This window comes from Chiroxiphia lanceolata, chromosome 13 (assembly GCF_009829145.1).
Source record: "Chiroxiphia lanceolata isolate bChiLan1 chromosome 13, bChiLan1.pri, whole genome shotgun sequence".
NCBI classification, from domain to species: Eukaryota; Metazoa; Chordata; class Aves; order Passeriformes; family Pipridae; genus Chiroxiphia; species Chiroxiphia lanceolata.
Genome location: NC_045649.1, coordinates 16,248,767 through 16,268,121, shown reverse-complemented (window position 1 = coordinate 16,268,121; position 19,355 = coordinate 16,248,767). Strand labels below are relative to the sequence as shown.

General features: G+C 39.7%; 1 protein-coding gene across 3 annotated transcripts in view; it reads left to right on the top strand.

Moving 5' to 3' along the window:
• The window catches only part of LOC116793499 (neural-cadherin-like), a 61,284-nt gene that overhangs the window by 34,826 nt on the left and 7,103 nt on the right, over positions 1-19,355 (top strand). For 2 of the 3 annotated variants that reach the window (XM_032701387.1, XM_032701388.1), the window contains exons 16-30: positions 467-610; positions 1,693-1,976; positions 2,473-4,087; positions 5,399-5,492; positions 6,647-6,831; positions 7,044-7,273; positions 10,105-10,376; positions 11,198-11,412; positions 12,373-12,500; positions 13,059-13,186; positions 14,930-15,053; positions 15,651-15,831; positions 16,718-16,884; positions 17,610-17,874; positions 18,484-18,664. In XM_032701387.1, coding sequence (XP_032557278.1) covers positions 467-610; positions 1,693-1,976; positions 2,473-4,087; positions 5,399-5,492; positions 6,647-6,831; positions 7,044-7,273; positions 10,105-10,376; positions 11,198-11,412; positions 12,373-12,500; positions 13,059-13,186; positions 14,930-15,053; positions 15,651-15,831; positions 16,718-16,884; positions 17,610-17,874; positions 18,484-18,664 — 4,213 coding nt within the window. The remainder of the gene's footprint in view (positions 1-466; positions 611-1,692; positions 1,977-2,472; positions 4,088-5,398; positions 5,493-6,646; positions 6,832-7,043; positions 7,274-10,104; positions 10,377-11,197; positions 11,413-12,372; positions 12,501-13,058; positions 13,187-14,929; positions 15,054-15,650; positions 15,832-16,717; positions 16,885-17,609; positions 17,875-18,483; positions 18,665-19,355) is intronic. The other variant, XM_032701389.1, reaches the window with a different exon arrangement.

The window sequence follows — 19,355 nt, the reverse complement described above, 5'->3', positions numbered from 1 at the left end:
TCCTGGCTAGTAAAGATGCACCTATTATCTGTACAATGCAGATCTTTGGGCACTGGAAGTGTTTCTCAAAGCACTGCATATGGTACTGTATTCAGTTAAAAGTAGTTATGAAATAGAAGTGTTCAAGATAGAAAATCCCTTTCTTGATTGATCTCCCTGTTTAAATAACAACTTAAAATTTTGTGGCTTCGGGACAAAAAGTTATGACTAAAAACTGTACAACGGCCGTATTAGGCATCAATTATTCATGTATTATCTGTTTAAACAAATTGGATGTGACATTCATTTGATATCCAAGTGCTTTTGAGTAATGTTGGTATATATATGGTCCATAACCCTAAGGGTTTGCTTCTGTATTGTCTGCATATTTGTCTTCATTTAATGTGCAGCGAGACAGGTTAAGGAATTGTAGCTGACAGAAGTGGCACAGCTGAGGGTTTTAATCTCTCGTTCCTCGTGTCTCTAGACACGGCCTATGTGCGTGTTTCCATCAGTGATGTGAATGACAATGAGCCTGTCTTTGCTCAAAGTGTCTATGAAGTAAATGTGGATGAAGACCAGGACGTGGGCTCCACTATTGTCACAGTCAGTGCTAACGATGAAGATGAAGGTGAAGTATCGAGATTCCCCATGGCTGGGTCTAAAATATTCATGAGTTAATTTCAGGACACAGAGACATATTTAGTGGTGTTAGGAAGGGAAGTGTCTTTGTCTCTAGATTTTAAAACTTCTTATAAGTGTGAACTGATCAGGCATGAACATCAGTTCATAATGGAGCTGTGAGGTGTAATCTCTTATTTCAGGAGACATGCATTAATGTGGGATGATATGGAATAATTTCTGTGCCAGAAAATACAGATTCATTATAGATCATATCATTTTCTTACAAATTGGGTGCCAATATAAACCTCCTGATTAACTAGAATAAATCAGACTTGATTTCAGTGAGATTCATTTGCTTTCTCTATGGGCAGTGTAGTTGTTCTTTTTCTTCTAAACAGTCTCTTATTTGAATCTAAACTTCCTAAATGCATATGATGAATCTTAGCTATATTGTTTTATCCACAAATCAGTCAGAAATTCAGCCACGGGTCATGTAAAAGTAAGTACACAACCAGTGCTCATAAATGAGCGAGGGAACAGTACAGACCTGCATCTTTTGGCTGTGATGCATCACTCATTTGACTCCACTGTATGGTGAAGCCCTACTTTTTTTGTTGCACAAGTCCCAAAGGACTGTTGTGTCAGTATGTTTGTGAAGTAGAAGTAAATCCTGACTGCACTGGATTGCTCACCCACTCTGTAGGAGGCTGAGGCAAATGTGACAAAGGTGTACTGAAAAAGGCTTTACCTACTCAAGGAACTATTAGTTTGTTACTTAGGCTGTCTGTAAATCTGCTCTGTAGTGTTGGACAGGTGACCTGATATGATGGATATATTGCCCTTTATTTCTGTCCTCTTAATACAGTAAAAGCAGAATTATTATGTCATGGCAAAGACGCATTTTATAATTAGAGACATACCAGAGTTGAAAATGCTGATAAGTAATCTGACATAGCTGCATGTTTTAAAAGACCACAAAACCATAATACCACAAATCAGCTATTGTGTGATTTGTACTTCATCTCAACATGCCATGCTTCAGTCTGCTTCCAGAAATGTGTGTTTTCTGACACTGTTGGTAATTGACAGGAACAAATGCTAAATTACGGTATCAGATCACAGCTGGAAACACGGGAGGAGTCCTTGATGTGGATCCAGAAACAGGAGCCATTTTTATTGCCCAACCACTGGACTATGAAGAAACAAAAATGTATGAGATTCACTTGTTGGCCTCTGATGGGAAATGGGAAGATTATGCCGTTATCATCATCAATGTCATGAATAAAAATGATGAGGCTCCAGTTTTCTCTATCAATGAATACTATGGAAGTATAATTGAGGAACTGGATGCATTACCAGTCTTTGTACTTCAGGTAGTGTATTCAGTTTCAGAGACTATGATATTTCAATGAAAGTGCACAGATTACTGTGGGACAATTATGGGACAATAATCTAGCACATATATATTAATGAAGTTTAGTTTTACTGAGGTTTTTTGTCACTGGAAGAGGAGAAGTGGACTTTTAAGAAAAAAACAGTTAGAAAGACAGTAGGAGAAAAAAGATGGATCATCTGTGATCCTAAAGAGGAAATAATTAGCATTTTAAAGTAGCTATCAGAATAGCATATTTAAATTACCTCTATGCGTATGAAAAATATTTCAGGACTAGAATATCTACATTGTTATTGTAGTGCAAAGCATATTTGTCACTCTGAATTGTCCCTAATTTGCTGTTCCCTGGCATGCACATATTAATACCCTGTCATATGCTTTTTCCTGGGCACCTTTAGACTCTAGCAACATATAGAATGTGATGCAATCATTACATATTTCATGCTTTCTATGTCTTCTTTTCAAAACTTTTGTAGGTCATGGCAAGTGATCCTGACAGTGATGTGGATGAAGGAGATTTGAGATACTCATTGCACGGGTATGGTGCAGCTGATATTTTCACAATAGATGAGAAAACAGGCAGCATTTACTCACACAAGACGCTGGACAGGGAGGAGAGAGCGCTGTGGAGATTTATTGTGTTGGCTACTGATGAAGGTGGAGGAGGACTCACAGGGTTTGCTGATGTGATTATCAACGTGTGGGATATAAATGACAATGCACCCATGTTCATGTGCATGCCCGATGACTGCAATGGGAATGTGTTTGAGAACTCTCCTGTGGACACTTTAGTCATGGAAATGGGGGCAGTTGATCGTGATGATCCAAACGTAGGTCTTAATGCTGTCCTGACTTACAGCATAACGGAGAATGTGAAAAATGAGTTTGGTACTGACATGTTTAATATCAATCCCAATACCGGTACAATCCACGTTGCAGGGGGAATGCTAGACAGGGAAAGGACTGAAAATTATTTTCTTACTGTGGAAGCAAGAGATGGGGGAGGGTTAACAGGAACTGGCACTGCCACTGTCTGGGTTGCAGACATCAATGATAACGTACCTGCGTTCACAAAAAAGATGTGGCAGGCAACAATTCCTGAAAACAGAGCCATCGACTCTGAGGTTTTGCAGGTGTGTGCTACAGATGCAGACATTGGGGAAAATGCAGACTTAACATTCAGTATCATTGGGGGAGACCCAGATCAGAAGTTTTACATTGAGAATGACAAAGAATGGCAATGTGGCACTATCCGACTGAAAAAAAAATTGGATTTTGAGAATGCACGTGAAAGGAAGTTTAATCTTACTGTCACAGTGGAAGACATGGATTTTTCCAGTATTGCAGTGTGCCTGATTGAGGTCGAAGACTCCAATGACCACAGCCCAGCTTTCCTTTCTCAGTTTATTCAGACAAACCCGTTACTTGAAAACATGCCTATAGGTACTACAGTAACCACAGTGAGAGCTACTGACAAGGATTCTGATTTGAATGGGAAGATTGTATATTCTATAAAGTCAGATTCGGATCCTATGAGACAGTTTGTGGTTGACCAATATGGTCACGTGGTTGTGGCAAATACCCTGGACCGTGAAGTCATTGAGAAATACACTTTAATTGTACAAGCTGCAGACCAAGGGACACCTGCCCGCACTGGGAGTGTTACAGTTTTGATTAACTTGCTTGATATTAATGACAATGGGCCAAGGTTTGAGGCACCATACATGCCTGTAGTTTGGGAGAATAGACTGAAGCCTGAAATAGTTTCTATGAACCACACATCAGAGCTGCTTCACGCATTTGATCCGGACAGTGAGGAAAATGGGCCACCCTTCACGTTTTCATTGCCACCACATTATCAGAACTCTTTGGATTTTTCTCTTACTGACAATGGAAATAGCACAGCAACTGTAACTGCTTTGAGGTCCTTTGACAGAGAAAAGCAGAAGGTGTTTCATCTGCCAATAGTTATCACAGATAGTGGGATTCCACCTATGAGCTCTACAAACACCCTGACTATAACAGTTGGTGATGAAAATGACAACTGCCATGAGTCTGGCCATAAGGAAGTCTATGTGTACAGTTACAAAGGTAAGTGTTATCTGGATGTTATATCAGATTCTGGAGATTATATCAAGTTCATGAATATAGCAGAGTTTTACACATAATTTTTTCTCTTGCAGTCTGGTAATCTGTCTCTTGAACGGTTTACGTCTTTCAAAACCGCGACTTCAATTCTGTGAACTACTAAATAAAGTGGAATAAATAAACTACATTAAGCTCAGACCCTAGTTTGTACAAGTTTATCTACCAAAAAACTGTTAGCTGAAAACATGGATACATTGCAGTTGCAGTATTTTTATAAACCCATAAAATCTGTTTTCCATTCATGAGTTTCCACCTACACAGAGTTTTTTGTGTGTGCACACGATTCAGAAAGTATGTGACAGAAGATGAACAATTTAATAATATTTTCTAACATTTGTCTTAAATTTCTATTACTGTGTTTTTCCTGAAGTTTACCTGTAAAACTTCACCTTACACTAGTTCTGGTGGCCCTTACTAAGTAGTTTATTACACCTTTCCCCAATTAGTCTGTTCTAGATAGACTTGGCCATATCTCAGTTGCCACTGCAGTAGTAGAATTTCTGATAAATATTAGAGAAGATGAATGTACAGAAGGTACATTGCAATGAGTAACATTTGCTGGATTCAGTACACCTAAATTAGAAAAAGATGTGACCAGATCGTACTGTAGAAATGAGAGAATGAAGTTTCTGGGGTGGTTTGGGTCCTGATTTGAACCTTAAAAATTTCCCGTGTTGCTGAATCTTGGCTGTTGAATTCAGAGGTCTCCAACCCTGGAGTTGCTCTTTTGTTTTAGAAGAGCTGCTTGGATGTTGCACTCCTGTGGCAGCCCATAGGGGCTTGAAAAAAGGATCAAGTCCTGGCCCAGCTTGGTGGCTTTTTGCCCATTACCTTTTCTCAGTCATGTCCTTCTCTCCCAGCTGGACCCCCCAAGATCTCTCCCTCTTTTGCTCTATTCCACTTGTGTGCTGTTCAAAATAATAGACAAGCAGTGAAACATTTGGGGATTAACTCCTGATGTGATTTTTTTTTCTGTCTTAGAATTTCATAGAGAGCTGTATTTATGTATTATTCTGTTGTTGTTTTGTGCTGTTTTCAGCTCTTCTTTCATGTGACATCTGTAGTATATTCACATTTCCAGAACTGGCAGAAATCATATGACAGGCTGTGCATTGTTTTAAGAATCTTGGATCATAACTATCACCAATCTGAAAATAATAAATAAATAATAAATGCGGTAATGAATGTGGCAGAACATAAAATGCACTGAAAAGCAAAAATTAAATGCAGATTTATTCTAATTTATCTCACCAGGAAAATGGTCAACAACAGTGCTTGGGGAAGTGTTTGCACCAGATCAAGATGACTGGGACAATAAAACATTTCTCTCTGAAGGAAAACTGCTCAAGTGAGGATTGTATTTCTGTCAAAATGAGTAATATTTATGCTTCTGTAATTATTTTACCATGTATTTCTCTGTGCTCAGGATTGCATAAAGCCAGGGTTATTGAGTGTATTAAGGGATGTACCTTCTCAATGCTCTTTTTCTTTTTCCTTTGGGTAGCGAAGTATTAAGAAAAGTAATGCATAAAACATTTTTTCCAAGAGAATGCAGGATCATACCATGATGTTGATTTTTAGTCAGATGTCACTGTTAATTTATTTTAAAATGTGCGTTCTGTAAGATCCAGTTTGAAAATAGGCAGAGTTTCTAATGCTTGCTCTCAGATATGAGAGCTGATGGAATACAAATCCCAAATTTAAAAGTAGAGAATGGAATAATTTCATCCAGAGTGGAAGGGAATTTGCTGATCTCCTTTGATGTCTAAATTTACAATTGCATGTGAAAACCATAACTCAGATTAGTGGAGTTTTTTCTGTTAATTGAAATGTTGAATTGGACTCTTAATTCCTACTGAGACATTATTTGTTCATATCACAAAGCGAGGTGGGTGATTGCAGGACTGAATGCTGTTTGAAAGGGAAGAAATGGATGTGAAAGTGAATGTGAATTTTCTGTCTGTGCTGTGACTAAAAATTTAAAAGCTTTATGTAGCCCAAAATTAAAGACTGGCTTTTTATCCATCAGCAGCCTCTGGACCTGTTTCCCTGTTAAGAGGTTACTGTTCCATAATACTGGAATATTTCCATACTTGCAGATTACTGGCCCTTTGAGGTGTGAAATGAAGGTCCTGTCAGAGGTTTCAGACAGGCCTGTTCCAGACAGAGATGTGATAATCTGGAATGGTTTGTGTGGTTTGTCACTTTTCTGTTTCTTACCTGAGCTCATGGTGCCTATGAAACCCTGGTTCAACTGCACACTGATTTTAGTGAAATTTGGGAAAATCTGAGTGGCACAAACATCTTTTTATAAGCTCTGCAAATTGTCGTTTCTGAACTACGGTGTTTCTGGTGCTTTTCTGAGGTTGTTGGCTAATTCCCATCACTTTTGATCCTGCAGCCTTCACAGTAACATTTAAGGCCTTCTGAATCATGTTAATGAATAAAGTAAGTGCTCAGTTTTGATTTAATAAGGTTTCCTAATTAAAGGTTTCTTTCTAGTTCTTTCAGATTAAATCAGAGGACCGGGTCTTTGCTGATGGTGGATAATACTCCTCAGGGAATATACAACTTAAAGGTTAGAGTTTCTGATGGAGTTTGTCCTGATGTTATATCTACAGTACAAATCCATGTCAGAGAGCTGGAAAATGAAGCCATACAAAACTCAGCCACTGTGCGTCTGTCAGGTTGGTTTTATTTGCTGGTGAGAGTTTAGATCAACTCCTCCTCTAACTGAATGATTATATGGTGTAGGTATTGTTATATCAATATTTGATTTACTAGTCACTGCAGGGCACTTTCTGGTCTGTTTCCATGTTGTTAAATACAAAAAATTGAGAAGTTAGCCTGTGATCTCCCCGTATCTCATGTTTATCTGTTTTTTGAATCCCAAACTCAGATGTGACAGCAGAGGAGTTCATAAGGAGAGATGAACACGGCAAAACGAGACATGGAGAGTTCAAGGAGTTACTTGCAAAAATGTTACCTGCTAAGCTGAATGATGTCATTGTCTTCAGTGTCATGAACAGGGGTGGAAAACAGACAGATGTCAGATTTGCAGTCCGTGGTGGCTCAGCATATCACAGACCTGAGAAACTGCACGCTGAGATGGCAGCGTTTAAAAATGAGGTTTGTGCATCCATGGAATTCACCCAGACTCTGAGTTTGGGGGGTGTGTAACCAAAACCTCAGTGGAAAAATATTCTAGATCTACAGATAAGGTTTTTATTGCTTCACTCAGGAAAAAAGCACTTGTCAAATAAATGCTTAATTCAAGATTCCTTCCTTCCTTTTAGTCCCACATCTACAATTATTGTATGGTTTTACTGACTTCTAGTTCAGTGAATATAACCACTTTACAGCTGCAGGAAGATGGGTCTCCATTTCCATCATGGGACAGATGCCTGTGTTTTCTCCACTTAGTGTTTCATTGTGTAATCTGTCAAGACTTCTGAATATGAAATAAGAAGAATCCCTAGAAGCCAAAGTGGTACTGTAGTACAGACAATGTCTTGGAAATGACTGCTTTTTGGACATTTCAGGTGCTGAAGGAAATCTCCAAATCATCAGCCTGTGTTCAGACACTCAGAGTAGAGGCTTGATGCCACCCAGATAGAAATTCTATTGCACAAAGAGATGACACTTCATAGAAAAAGCCCTGCTGGGAGGAATGTGCAGTTAGAAGAACAGTTACAACAGATGAGTGAGATTGAGACAACCAATTCTCTGATTGCATTTAGCTGGATGACTTTAAATACAAAGTAACACCCTCTTCCAACTTTTTTTACTGTTATAAGAGGGAATTCCTGATGTGCTGTCTGTGGCTCTGGGGCCATATTTGGGTTTTATACGTGGTACATCTTACGGAGGATTTTTCCCAAAGAGAAAACAGCACTTACCATTTGTGTGAATATGGTGGAGTTTGCCTGATTCTGGGAACAAAAGAGGGCTGTCTTAACACCTGCCTGTATCTTGCTGTATCTTAAATAGCTGTGTGGTATGAGACTGTTCAGAGTGACCAAGTAGGAAATGCCAGAGACAGGGAGTATTTGGGAAGGGTAACGACTGCTTCTTTTGCATATTTATTGAATTACTGCATCGTTAATATAGAAAACAGCATAGATTTCAAATATTCTCTGCCACAGTGTATGACATGTGTATTCCTCAAAGTGGTAACAAGGGGATTGCTTCTCTTATTTTAATGAAAAAAATACATTTCTATTAATTATATATCACCTCTCAATATTTAATGAATAGGTTTAGTGAGCAATCACAAATAGTTTACAGGAAAACAGTCATAGCTGGAGAATTCCTCCAGTAATTTTTGTACATATTAACTATAAATACAGAATATAAGTAATTAGCACTGGAATTATTTGTTGAATTGCTACATAAATAGTATGTTTGCATTACCTCTTTGGGATATAGTTTTACAACAGCTATTTTTATTTAGCAGAAAAATAATCCATCCTAATACTTTAAAGGAGCCAAGGTTGTTTATATACAGTTTTTCTATAACAATATTACAGAGATGTCTAAATGTGCATTACAGACCCTTCACTAATGGTTATAAACGTGGGCAGCAGACACAGAACTGCATTGACAGGATGCATCATGTTATTATAAAGTAACTTTGTGCCCATGGGGATGTGATCATCAATACATGTTACTATATTTGAGAATATATGGACAGTTGATTGTAAAGGTCAGAGTTCTTACAGTGTGCATTGAGATGACTGCACTAGTGAAAAAATAATAGAAACACTTTACTTACATATTTGTTTTGATCTTTTCAAAACTTATTTTTAATAAATATGCCGTACATTTTATAATTTGAAAAAAATCCCCATATTAAGTATATTAAGACCTGGTGTTGTTAGTTTTACATTTGTATACCTTGGTGGATGCCACTGTGGGAGTAGTGAGGTCTCCTTTATTCAGGTTTGGGCACTACAGACATATCACTTTAAAATATTTGACTCACCAAACACAAATCAAATTCTGAAGCTTTCTAACAGGCACCTGTGCAAAATCCCCAAGGAAGTAGAGGGAAGAAATCTGTGCCAGGGAACAAACTTTGTCATAACTTAGTCCAGTGCTAAGGCTGAAGGACAAAAAGCCAGGAATAATAGCAGCTCTGTTCCTGCCTCAGGCACCCCATGAACAGCTGCTTCCCTTCCCTGTGCTCTGCTGGGGCTTCCTTGAAGGTGGGAACTGTGGAGACACTATTTCTGCATTACAGACCTGTGTGTACTGAGGCTCTGCTCTTTATTTGGGTACTTGGGCATTCAGATGCAACTCCAATTAGTGATAAAAATGATGAATAGCAAAGATTAATGTAGCATCCAGGGTGCTGAACTGACGGTGTTTTGTTTCAGACAGTTTGACATTAAATCTAAATTTATGGGGCACGAATCATTAGACTGAATCAGAGTTGCTGCAGAGTTGTCTTTTCAGGTCACTGTCTGTGGACATGATTATTGAAAGCAGCTCAGCCCTGTGTTCCCATGTCTGTGTGCTTGTGTGTGAGAGAATGTAAGAAACAGTATCTGGGTGTTACTCCTGAGGAATTTATCTTGTCTTGAGCTGAAATTTGCCTGTTGCTATCAGGGTGCAGAGAGGTGTGACACAGATGACACAGCTCACAAGGTGGAGTATCACTGCTCCCAGAGCTTTGGTCCTTGGAAATAGTGTTAGTAGGCCAGTACAGATTTAACATGTTTGCAGTCAGTCATGTCAACGATTTGGTTTTTAGGAAATGCTGCTGTAATTTTTTTACAAAATTTTTCCTGTATTTTTTGGGTAATTTTGCTTGTCTGTGTAGTCAGGGATGTTATTAAGAAACAAGAAACTAGAGCATTCCATGAAGTCTCTGATGGCTTAGAGTTTTCAGAAGTTGAGTGAGTAAAAGCCTTCATTAGGACGAGAGTGGTGATGTGTTAAACTGTATTTGCTCTTAGATCCAGTCAGCTCTGCAGCTGAACATCTCCCAGATCGATGTGGACGAGTGCAGGAGTGCAAACTGCAGTGGGGGCTGCACAAACCACCTGAGGGTGGGTGACATTCCAACAGTGATGGACACTGGGAGCGTGTCCTTTGTCTCTCTCACAACCACCGTGCACCCGATCTGCGGCTGCTCCGCCCGGGAGCGGTTCCACCAGCCCTGCTCCTCCTACCCTCGGAGCCCCTGCCTCAATGGGGGCATCTGTACTGACACCTTGAATGGCTACAGGTGAGCACACTCCTATTGCACACTTGTATCTTTTTCCTCCTGTTTTGGGTAGAGCTTACAAGATACACAGGTCTAAAATAGCCATAAACATACTTCTGACTGAAGGAGGAACAAAAAAACCCACACTCACCCTGGGGCCTAAACAGGGTCTTTCCTGATGACCTGTGATGGTGCTGTAGTTTCCAAAGCAGTGGAAATAGTGTGTGAGTAAGAAAGAAAACTCTGGGGAAAACAAAATGCTGTAATTAACACATGTCATTTTTTAAGAGCATCTCGTTCAGTGTGAAGGAATGTGCACCCTGGATTTTTTGTTTTCCAAAAGAATAATAATAATAATAATAAGGGTGGCTGTCAGTGGATGTAGGAGTGAAATGTAGTTTAAACAGTGGGTAATAGGGAACTTGGAAAACATTTGATAGGAAACTTTTTATTATAGCATCACCTGACATGCAAAAGTATTCCCTCAGTGAAATTATATTGGTTTATTCCAGCTAGAAATTAACACCCCTGAGTTTTTAAATTGATGTTTGGTATTCTGTGTTACTTATTTAGGGAAATAGTTCATGGTTCTCAAACACATGGCCTCAAAAATACTTTTTTTTTTTTTTTGAGGGAGTTAGTACAGGGAATAAATATGCTATGTACTCTTAGAGTATTTTAATAATTGCCAAGCACCCCTGAGATTCTGCTAAAAATCTTTGTTTCACTGATATTTTTTCACTGTGACTTAAGTGCTGCTTTTGTTGCATGTAAAATTAAAAAAAAAAAAAAAGTTGAACATGGAGGAATTTTTACTATTTCTTTTGTTTATGATCTTTCAGATGTCTTTGTCCTGCTTCCTTTCATGGACCAGAGTGCCAGCAGACTAAGCACAGTTTCCATGGAAATGGATATGCATGGTTTCATCCCATCAGGCCTTGTTTTGAAAGCTCGCTCTCTCTAGAGTTTATTACTGTGGTTCCAGATGGACTTTTACTATATAGTGGTCCTTTATCAAATCCAGAACCTGGGAGTACAGGAAACTTCATTGCAATAGGTACTTCTGCAAAAGTGGGTGGAAAAATTAAATGTCTTTGAGAATGGGTTGCCTGTGAGCAGTGTAATAGTTAGTCTGTGAATTCTGTCTTTTCCTTTAATGAGATAACTTATTTTCTGGTGTGAAAATACTTTGAAACATTTCCTAATAGGTCTTTTCTCCTTTGATGTCTATTTCTGTAGCCTGCACCGATGGCTTTAGGTCCGTTGCAGAGTTGTAGAAATGAAGGGGAAAGCAAAACAGATTGATACATATGTAAAAAAATAATCCACCTAGAAAAACTGTAGTGCTATAAAGGAATTTAGGTACTTTGAAGACAGGTATTACCTGATTAGTGTAGTCTTAGTCGCATGTCATTCTTATCTAGTTTGGTGAGAAAATAAATCCACTTAACCTGTCAGTTTTGGGGCAATTTTACACTTTTTTTTACATGCAGTGATTTAATGCATGAATCCAGCCCCACATACCACACAAGTAGAACTCAATGCTTTATGTTGACATATATTTAAAAGGTTACTATTGCTTATTTTTTGTGGATTAATATAAAAGATGCACAGCATAGTTGGCATTTTTTATTTTCCCAATTAATGGAAAGGTAATATTGTTAATAATTTACCTTTTTTTTACCTTGCTTTGCAGTTCCTTGTAAATTTGAGTTGAAGGTGGGAGTTAAACCTGCATGTATTGTTTAGAACATCATAAAATTGCAGATTGCTTATCAGGAATTAGTTTCAGTGTTTTGACAGAAGTGGCATAATCTGAAGTATAAAAGTAAATAATATACTGAATGAGTATTTCTGCATAGTGGAAGCCCTAGAATATAATTGTAGTTATTTCTGTAATGAACCCACTCTATGTGACCAGCAATAACCATTAAATAAGTCACTAACTGCTGACATATCCAAAATGGAAGGATTCTTGTTTAAAGCTGAGTTTAATTTCTTGCCCATGTTGTGTTAGAGCTCTCCAGTGGTATTCCTGTGCTGAAGATGAGCCATGGCTCAGGTTTTGTGGTGCTGCAGTTTCCAAGCCATCTGAATGTAGCAGACAAGAAGTGGCATCGACTAGAAGTCAGAACCAATGGTCAGGTCAGTTTGTTTGGGTTTTTTATTCCACAGCGGGATATTAAAATTTCCAGTAGCATTCCCCTGTGTGGAAACAGGAGGGTAGAAAGAACAGACTTGGTAATTATATATATTGTTCTACCTGTCCTTGTAGATTTGATGAATAATAGAAATTTTGAGAAGATCGCATTGTCAGTATCAAATCTCCCTATGTTGTAATTTATATTCTATGATCAGAAGAGTCTTTCTGCCTTTTTTAAGCTCTGCAGCAGCACATATGGAATGTGCACAAAAACTCAGTTGTAATTTGCCCATGCAATGTACACATTTGGTCACTGGAATCTATGCACAAAAAGGAACAATTATTTAATTTGCAAATGCAGTTACATGTCTTGTGTAAGTGGTTAAACTGCTCAAAAGCATAAATAAAATGCAGGGTTAAGTTCCTTCTTTTGCTGAATGGTTCTGTTTTGGCTTTACTGGTTATTGCAAGAGGGAAAACAGAACAGGGGGAAAAAAAACAACCGTTGTTTATTGAATTTTGTGGAAATGGTTAATTCAGTAGCCCTTGTTTTGGCACAGGATGTTCGGTTCACTCTGGATCAGTGCAGTGCAGCTGTTGTCTCGGAGATAGAGGGAGTTGGCAAATGGTTGTCCACTGAGGATCGTACAAACTGTGAAGTGTTTGGGTCTGTCCCACGAAGAGCAAGGTACATTTCCAGAGACTCCCTGAAAGGCAGTTGGTTCTAAGGCCCGTGAACATTCTGCCTATCAGATTGAAGCCCAGATTGTTAATCATTAGGAGCCTAGAAGCATTTCCTTTTCTCTAGGACCCTCTAGACTGAGCCTGGACCTTAAAGCGCTAAATAAATTTTAAGAAGCCAGTCTTCCCCTGAGCAGTGTTGCAGTACTAAGTGACAACCCCAGAACACTGTGGGATTAATGCTGGAGCTGCTGTGTACCATGTACCATCCTTTGCCCGCAGAATTTCTCGCTGTTTATCAAGTCACTGTGAGCCTGCTCTTGAAAACCTCCTGAATTTAGGCCACTTGGCTTTGTAATGGCAATAACTGTATCCTCAACCAATCTGACTGTCTGGTTGGGATAAGTCTGAGGGCTCCTGCTGACGGCCTTGAGTGAACATCTTAAGGCAGACTAACACCTCGGGGTCTCCAGCTGATCCTCTGTAAAGCAGAGCCAGAGGAGGTGCACAGGTATCCATGCTGTTCCCAGCCTGGTGCACTTGTGCAAACTGCTGATTCAAGGCTGCTGCTGATCTGTCTGTGGTCTTGTACTGAAACAAAACCCACCCATGTTTGATTTCCAGGGAAGTGGTTCAGCCAAGGAGCAGTAGTCACTGGGGTGGTTTAAATTGCTTGTACTGTTGGGTCAGCACTTAGCCTCAGTTAGAACCAAAAAAGTTGGAAAATTTGATTCAAAAAGAAGTTATTACATTCAAAGTATAATTCAGTCACAGAATTGTAGAGTGGTTTGGGTGCAGGGTGGACATGGACCAGCTGGGAATAGTCCAGAGAAGAGCAATGACTGTAAACAGCTTGTCTTGAGAGAAAGACCTATCAAGAATGAAGGAATTGAGGTCAGTTAAATGAAATAAGGGAAAACTGAGGAGAGATATGATAAGTCTCAGTGTATATAAAAGAATGGTACAAAGAGGATTTAGACTAGCTCTTCAGTACAGGGCCTTAAAGTTACAGTGAGGAATATTCAGGTTACATTTTAGGGAAACCTTTGTACAAAGATACTTGAGCTGTGGAATAGATAGTCCAGCAAGTGCTCTGATTAGCAGTGGGATTAAGCCTTGTCAGCAGCTGTATGGAGCCCTCCTGATCATGAAAGGAGCACACAAAAAAAGGAAAAATAGAAGAGAAAATGAAGAAAAAAATTGAAGTGATAACTCAGGGAAAAAGAAACTGTGAGGACTAAAATATGTAGAATTCTTTGGCTCAGAGAGCTGACTGGGAGACACTGCAGAGCCTGGACATGTGTGTCATACCTTTTAGACCACGTGGACCCACCCAACTTTTGGGTTTCTGACCTTTATCACACACAGAACAGTCTTTTTGGTAGTATTCCTACAGCATAGGATGACTGTGCACGCACAGAGCACTTCAAGGAGAATATGGTGTCTGGAATATCACCGCTGTTTCTGATGTGAACACAAACATACCTGAATTGTAATAGTGTCCCACAGTAAAACTTCCAGCAGATTTCACTGTCATGTTTAAAAAAGTACCCTTTATTTTGAAGGGCCAGCTTCCACTCACTATTTCAGAGAAAGAGGAAGATAAAGTAGTTGCATTCTGCTGTGATTTTTATAAAACCTGTATTATTTGGAAGTGCAGTGTAGGTATTTATTTATCTGCATTATTATGTAATGCTTCTGTTTGAAGGTAGATGCACATCTGTTTTTATTATTTATATGATTTTTAAAGGTATTTGAATGTGAACCATGTTCTGCAGCTGGGTGGTGTAAAAGAATCGTTGCCATATTCCTACCCACAACTGCTACACAAACATTTCTCTGGTTGCTTGCGCAATTTCATATTGGATACTCAGGTAAGAGCAGTGTAACATTTGCTTTAGCAAAGGAGCAAACCTCTTTATTAAATTTTTGGGAGATTTGTATTACTCCTGACACTTCTACTTCCATAAATCCATTCAGTGCCCATGTGCATTGCTGTGAAATACAAGAAAATTCTGGATTTTTCTGTCATAGATAGAATAAATTATAGAATAGAGTAGAATAAATAGAACAAACTATCTTTAAAATTTACTTCTCAATTAGGAGCAGATGTATTAATGAGTCAGGAACTGTGAGTTTGTTTATCCCCTGCTTCATGCAGCTGTTTTCCAAGCTTCTTTGCACTTTCAGGGAACTTCTGAATGGCAGTTGTATAACGGTATATTTATGCCAGCTGTCTGCTTTGTTTGGAAGTATTAAGGGCTTTTGCTCTCATAGTGAGTTGAGTTTATTCAAAGGCAGAAGATGCTCTTGATAAAATAAGTCAAAGTCTGAATGTCAAAAAGCAAACGTAGCAACTTCAGCAGTGCAGATGAGGATCAGGCGGCGAAGTGGTGCAGCTATTTCTGTTCAAAATGAAGTATAAATGTTTCTTTGGTAATATTGTGGCGTCACACAATTTTCTCTTGAAGGTATATGACCTTCAGTCTCCTGCAGAGTCCCTGAACAGCTTCCCTGGCTGCACACTTACGGATGAGAGCTGTGAGACCATGGGATCCTCCTCCTGTGGCATTCACGGGAGGTGTCTTGGTGACTGGGGCTCGTTCGCATGTCAGTGTCTGCCGGGTTACCACGGTTATCGCTGTGACAAAGGTGAGGCCTGTTTTTCTCTTTCATTATTGATAGGCTGCTAAATTTTACAGTACAGAAAACTTCAAATATCTGAAGGTCATGATTGCTGAGGCGGTTCCTCGTGTTTAAACTGTGTAAAGCCATGTTTCAGTGTAGTAGTTGCCTGTGATTGTTAAAAATTTCTTTTGTAATTCCCTTTGAGAAATTACTTTCTCTCTGTTGGGTTATTTCTTTAATCCCGAGGGTGTTTGTGCAATAACTGTATAATGGAGACTGCATGACAAAAAAATTGTGAAAAAAAAATTATTTGATTTTATCACAATTTTTTGGTTTGCATCTGTTTTCACTTTCAGAACGATGTAATAACCTAAAAACATGAGTGTGCCAGTACCACTTTCTGTCCAGAATTAGAACTGCACAACTGGAAGTAGAAATCACTGCTCTCTTGGTGTCAGGAAGGGACTCTGCTGGCTTAAGGATCTGTGCTTTGGGAATAGTAGGACCTTTTAGCTCTCATGGAGCCAAAGTTTGCAGCAGAAAGACAACTATAAAATAGCAGGTTGTGAAATTTGATTGCGGTACTTGATACTTGGTCTGCAATCTCTCGTCTTGGTCAGAGCTGCTGCTTTCCTGCTGTCATCCCACGGGAACACTGTAAGGAGGAGCATTAGCAGATCAAGTCAGGCAGGAGAACACCTCTTCACAGAGAAAGATGAAGTGGGAGGGTGACTGGAGAAGCTGTGGAGATAAATGAGGGGGCATGTCCTGAAAGACAAGCTGTCTCATGGATCCAGGCTGTGCATTGTAATTGTTTCCTTTTACTTTCAACACTTATTATGACAATAAGGGAAACAATAATATTTTCTTCTGCTCACAAAAAGGTTTAAAGGTTTTTTATCCCTTTTAGCTGCCCAGGAATACACCTTTGAGCCAGGGGCTCACATCCGGTACCAGCTCCCAGTGAGCGTCTCTGCCCGCAGGACGCTGTTCCAGGCCATGCTCCGGACTCGGCAGCCCGACAGTGTCATCACCAGCATGTTGTCTCGGGGGAAGGACGAGCACATCACCCTGCAGGTGAGCCAGGCACCTGAGACAGCAATAGCAGGGAGCTACGTCAATACCAGTCACAGTTAGCTCAGACAAACATTAGCTTAGGAGTTGGACACAGAACAGGAAACCTTACGCTGAGCACAAACACTTTGGAATTTGTTTTATGGATACACACAGATCTGATCCTTTGCTCGAGATACTGACTACACAGCTGTGGTATCCCATTCGATTTTAAAGGAATTTATTGCCAGATGCAGTGAAATACAGTTTCTGTACACACCAGGATGAATAGGGTGTTGTCCCCTGGTGTCCCACTGAACCATGTGGCTGATTCTGTGTGGTTCAGACTCTGCCCAGCCAAGTGCCTGTAGCAGTTCTAATGCTGGCAGGCTCTCAAAATGACAACCTTTTCATTTTACACACACCACTGAACGAGTCACCTCTTCAGCTAAGTTAGTTTGAGCTGTCATTGTAGCTGTGATACAGCCATTTGAAGAACCCCATAAATTTGTGCAGTACAGATGCAGGGTAAAATTATTCTGAGTGACTTAGATACTACTGTGACTTCACTGCTACCAGTATTTAGGTTGTCTAGTTCAGTAGCACCTGGAGTATTTTTATATTGCACCTGTATATGTAGTGTAAACATACCCTAAATTTAAACAAATGCTTTAAGATTGAAGTTAGAGGTCAATACTAAATGTCAAGGAATGACTTTTCTTTCTTGCTGTTTGTTAATTATCCACAAGCTTGTCCAGGGACTCTTAGTGGTCTCTTACAACCTGGGTGATGGAGACTATTCTGTAAGCCTTCCCTCCTACCACATTGATAATGGTGAATGGCATCATATCACACTGGAGAGAAATGAAAATGAATTTACTCTTCGCCTTTATGAAGGAGGTGGGAAGAGAGAGATTATGAAAGCAGAAGGATTATACAAAGAGATTGTGATAGACCCCAGCAGCTTGGTCCTTGGAAACACCTATCCATTCAATCAAAACAGGAGTTTTCAAGGTAGGAATTCTCAATCTCACCGTTCAGAATATGGACCTGTAAAAATGAAGGTTACATGGGCATTTTGCAGGAAGCTTTCTTGTTTATGGAGAGCCCAAAGTACACAGATTTCATGCATGACACTTTGCAAAAGGGGCAAATAAGCTGTTCTGTCTAGGAAAAGGTACAGCAGGGATGTACAGCATGCATATATGGTCAACTGCTGGACTTGGAACAGAGATGGGTCAACTCTTCACTTGGCTGCACACACCAAACTGTGGTTTATTACCTTTGCATTACTGGATTTTACACTGAGTCAAAACATTAACTAAAATTAGAAATGGTTTATTGAATTAGAGCAAACAGTCTGAATTTTTAGCAACTGAGTGGACAAAGTCACGGTGTGTGTTAAAAACAAATCAAATTTCAGCCTGGAAATTGAATCAAAACTTTAGCAAATTCAGTCAAAAAATTAAGAAAAATGATATGAATGTTAAGGTAAATTCAATCCTGGATTTAAACTTTGGTAGCCTGGGTTCTTTGTTAAAGATAAGCTGCCAAATCTTACAGCTACTTCACATCTTTCTTGCTGAATGTCTTCTAAAACCATCTCTTTTTGCCTTGCTTCAGGATGTATGAAGGATGTCAGATTTAACAACTACAGAATCCCTCTGGACACTCAGGGGAAGGAGCTGGTGTCAGTATTGAGTGCCCAAGGCGTCAGAGAAGGTTGTTCTTCAGAGGCCTGTAGGAATAACCCTTGTAACCAGGAATTTATTTGTATTGATTTGTGGATGATGCATGAATGCAGGTAATTGGTGGAAATAGAAGCACAAAACCCTCCAGACTGAGGTGGGAAAGGGTGGGTGCTGAAGTGCAGCTCAAAGGCTGCCACTGGCAATCTCATCAGATCAGTGGCACACAAAGCTGGATGTCTGCACAGACAGCAGGTTACTCTGTCCTTACAGGCACCACCCTCAGCTGGCTCCAGGGATTCTGTAACAATTTTGGCTTCCTGCCTCTTTTGTTAGTGTCTGACATGTTACACTGTCTCAGGCTGTCACCTCTGTTCCCTTCCAGGGCGCTTGGGCTGTGTCAGAAATATTATACCATTAAGCTCAGATTCTTGTGTGTGGCTGGGGCTTTGGTCAGGACTCTAATTCAAGTTAGTTGTGCTGTGCAGGTGTACACTTTTCTTACATACACACTGCAGTGTTTACATGCATTCCTGACTGCCACTGTCCACAGAGTTTTCTTACTTTGGAAACACAAAGAACATAGCATAGCTTGTCCTGCCTGGCCAGAGCTGCAGACCCTGATCCAGCTGTTCTTCACAAGGATAATCTTGCAGAAACCAATGGAATACCTAAGTTCTGAAAGCCCCAGGCAAAAGGGTTAGAAGTTGTGGAGCTCATTATTGTGTGGCTGCTCCAGGAAACACCAAAATCCCGTAATCATTTCACAGAACTTACTCCCAGTAGCTACTTCAGAAACCGTACGTA